Here is a 1,559-nt window from a genome sequence, read left to right as displayed (position 1 = left end):
ACACAAAGACAATCACATGACAATCACATGATATACTACCAGTATATACTCACATAATTTATGCTTCCCTTTGATCGGTTGTTTAATCAACAGCTCTTGAGGCGAGTGACATATAAACACAAACTGAGACTCACTCTCACCGTTTGGATACTAATGTAATAATAATAAAATAAATAATAATAAGATAAGATAAAGCATTAGGCAAACAAATTGTATAAATACAATAATTAATAGAGAAAAAAAGAGAAAATTAAATCAATACTAAATACAGATATACAGCATAGTATACCATATAGCAGGTAAATTTGGAGGGGATAAATTTTGGCGAATTGCTAAATTTTGGTAAATGGCAGATTTTAATTTGGCGAATTTGTGGCCACGTGCCATTGAGCATGCGTATAATAGCTCAAAATGGCGGGTTTTATTTTGGTGAATGGCTATCAAAATGCACAATTTGCCAAATTTAATCCTCTCCAAAATTACCCGCTATACAGTAAATTATGTGTCATTGTTTGTGTGTAAGTCTATATAAACCTTATCAGTGTATTCATCTCTATTCAAACAGTCACTCACTTCAACACACCCTAATAAACAACCAGATGGATATGAGCTTGGAAATGTAATATCTCCTGAATCTAATGATAATGATAAATACAGCATTCACTACATCTGTTCTTTTTTTCTAACCTTCATAATAGTCTTTATAGAAGCTCTCAAGGTCTTTGATGACGGCTGGATCGGGTTCTTTAGCTGTCGAAGCAATCCATAGCTTACCACGATGAGAGGTATACCATGATCTACCCTCGTGTCTGAAAGTGAGGGACATGAAGAAGTGGCCACTCATATTTTAAATAATGTTTAAAAACCTTTTAATTCCACAGACTAGTAGAGAGGCCCAAGGTTGATGCATACTTAGACACACACCTAATAAGGGAAAGGAAATATAATAATAATAAATAAATAAATAAATAATAGTGTTATATAATAAAATCAATACACTAGGTAACCTTTATCAGTCATTTCCATTAAGTTTGGATCTTGCAGACGAGGCATTGGTACAACTGAATCTCTCTCTTTCCCTCCTCCTCCTCCTTTCCTCTTCTTGGCACCCAAATACTATAAAATAAAAATGATAATAAGTTTAATTTAATAACAAGTACAGTGTATAGCTGGTAATTTTAGCAAATTTGGCATTTTGATACACCAAAAAACCTCATCATTTTAAACCATTTATGCAGCCGTTTCAATGGCACATGGCCACAAATTTGCAAATTAAAATCCTCCAAAGGCTCCAATCATTAAAATTTACCAGCTGCATGGTAATACATGATGTAGATAAATACTATCGATTCCTATCCATACAATGACTCATCAGGTCCTTTCATTACTTACTTTAGGTGGACTGACAGGTACCATTGGGTTACAAAGGAAGGAGTGAGAGTCTTCATAAACCTCACGTCTTTTTGAAGGAGAGCCTGAAGTAATGGCATCGGCATCTTCCTCCATTTTTTCATCTAAAAATAAACAAAAATATTAAATTCAGATTTTCTTGATCTACC

At 33.7% G+C, this 1,559-nt stretch overlaps 1 protein-coding gene across 1 annotated transcript; it reads right to left on the bottom strand.

The window, feature by feature from the left end:
* Window positions 1–12: 12 nt before the first annotated feature.
* On the bottom strand, window positions 13–1,534 carry LOC109592588 (activating signal cointegrator 1-like). The gene is made up of 6 exons (XM_020008003.1): window positions 1,393–1,534; window positions 1,008–1,116; window positions 867–924; window positions 688–809; window positions 535–635; window positions 13–150 (listed from the first exon to the last, which is right to left on the bottom strand). Exons 1-6 carry the CDS (start codon window positions 1,504–1,506, stop codon window positions 13–15), a joined length of 642 nt encoding a protein of 213 aa, XP_019863562.1. The 5' UTR covers window positions 1,507–1,534.
* Between the last annotated feature and the right edge of the window lie 25 nt (window positions 1,535–1,559).

The sequence above is a fragment of the Amphimedon queenslandica genome, unplaced genomic scaffold, assembly GCF_000090795.2.
Source record: "Amphimedon queenslandica unplaced genomic scaffold, v1.1 AMPQUscaffold_4662_Cont23360, whole genome shotgun sequence".
NCBI lineage: Eukaryota > Metazoa > Porifera > Demospongiae > Haplosclerida > Niphatidae > Amphimedon > Amphimedon queenslandica.
Note: the sequence above shows the minus strand (reverse complement) of the source record. Positions and strands in the feature narration are given on the sequence as shown.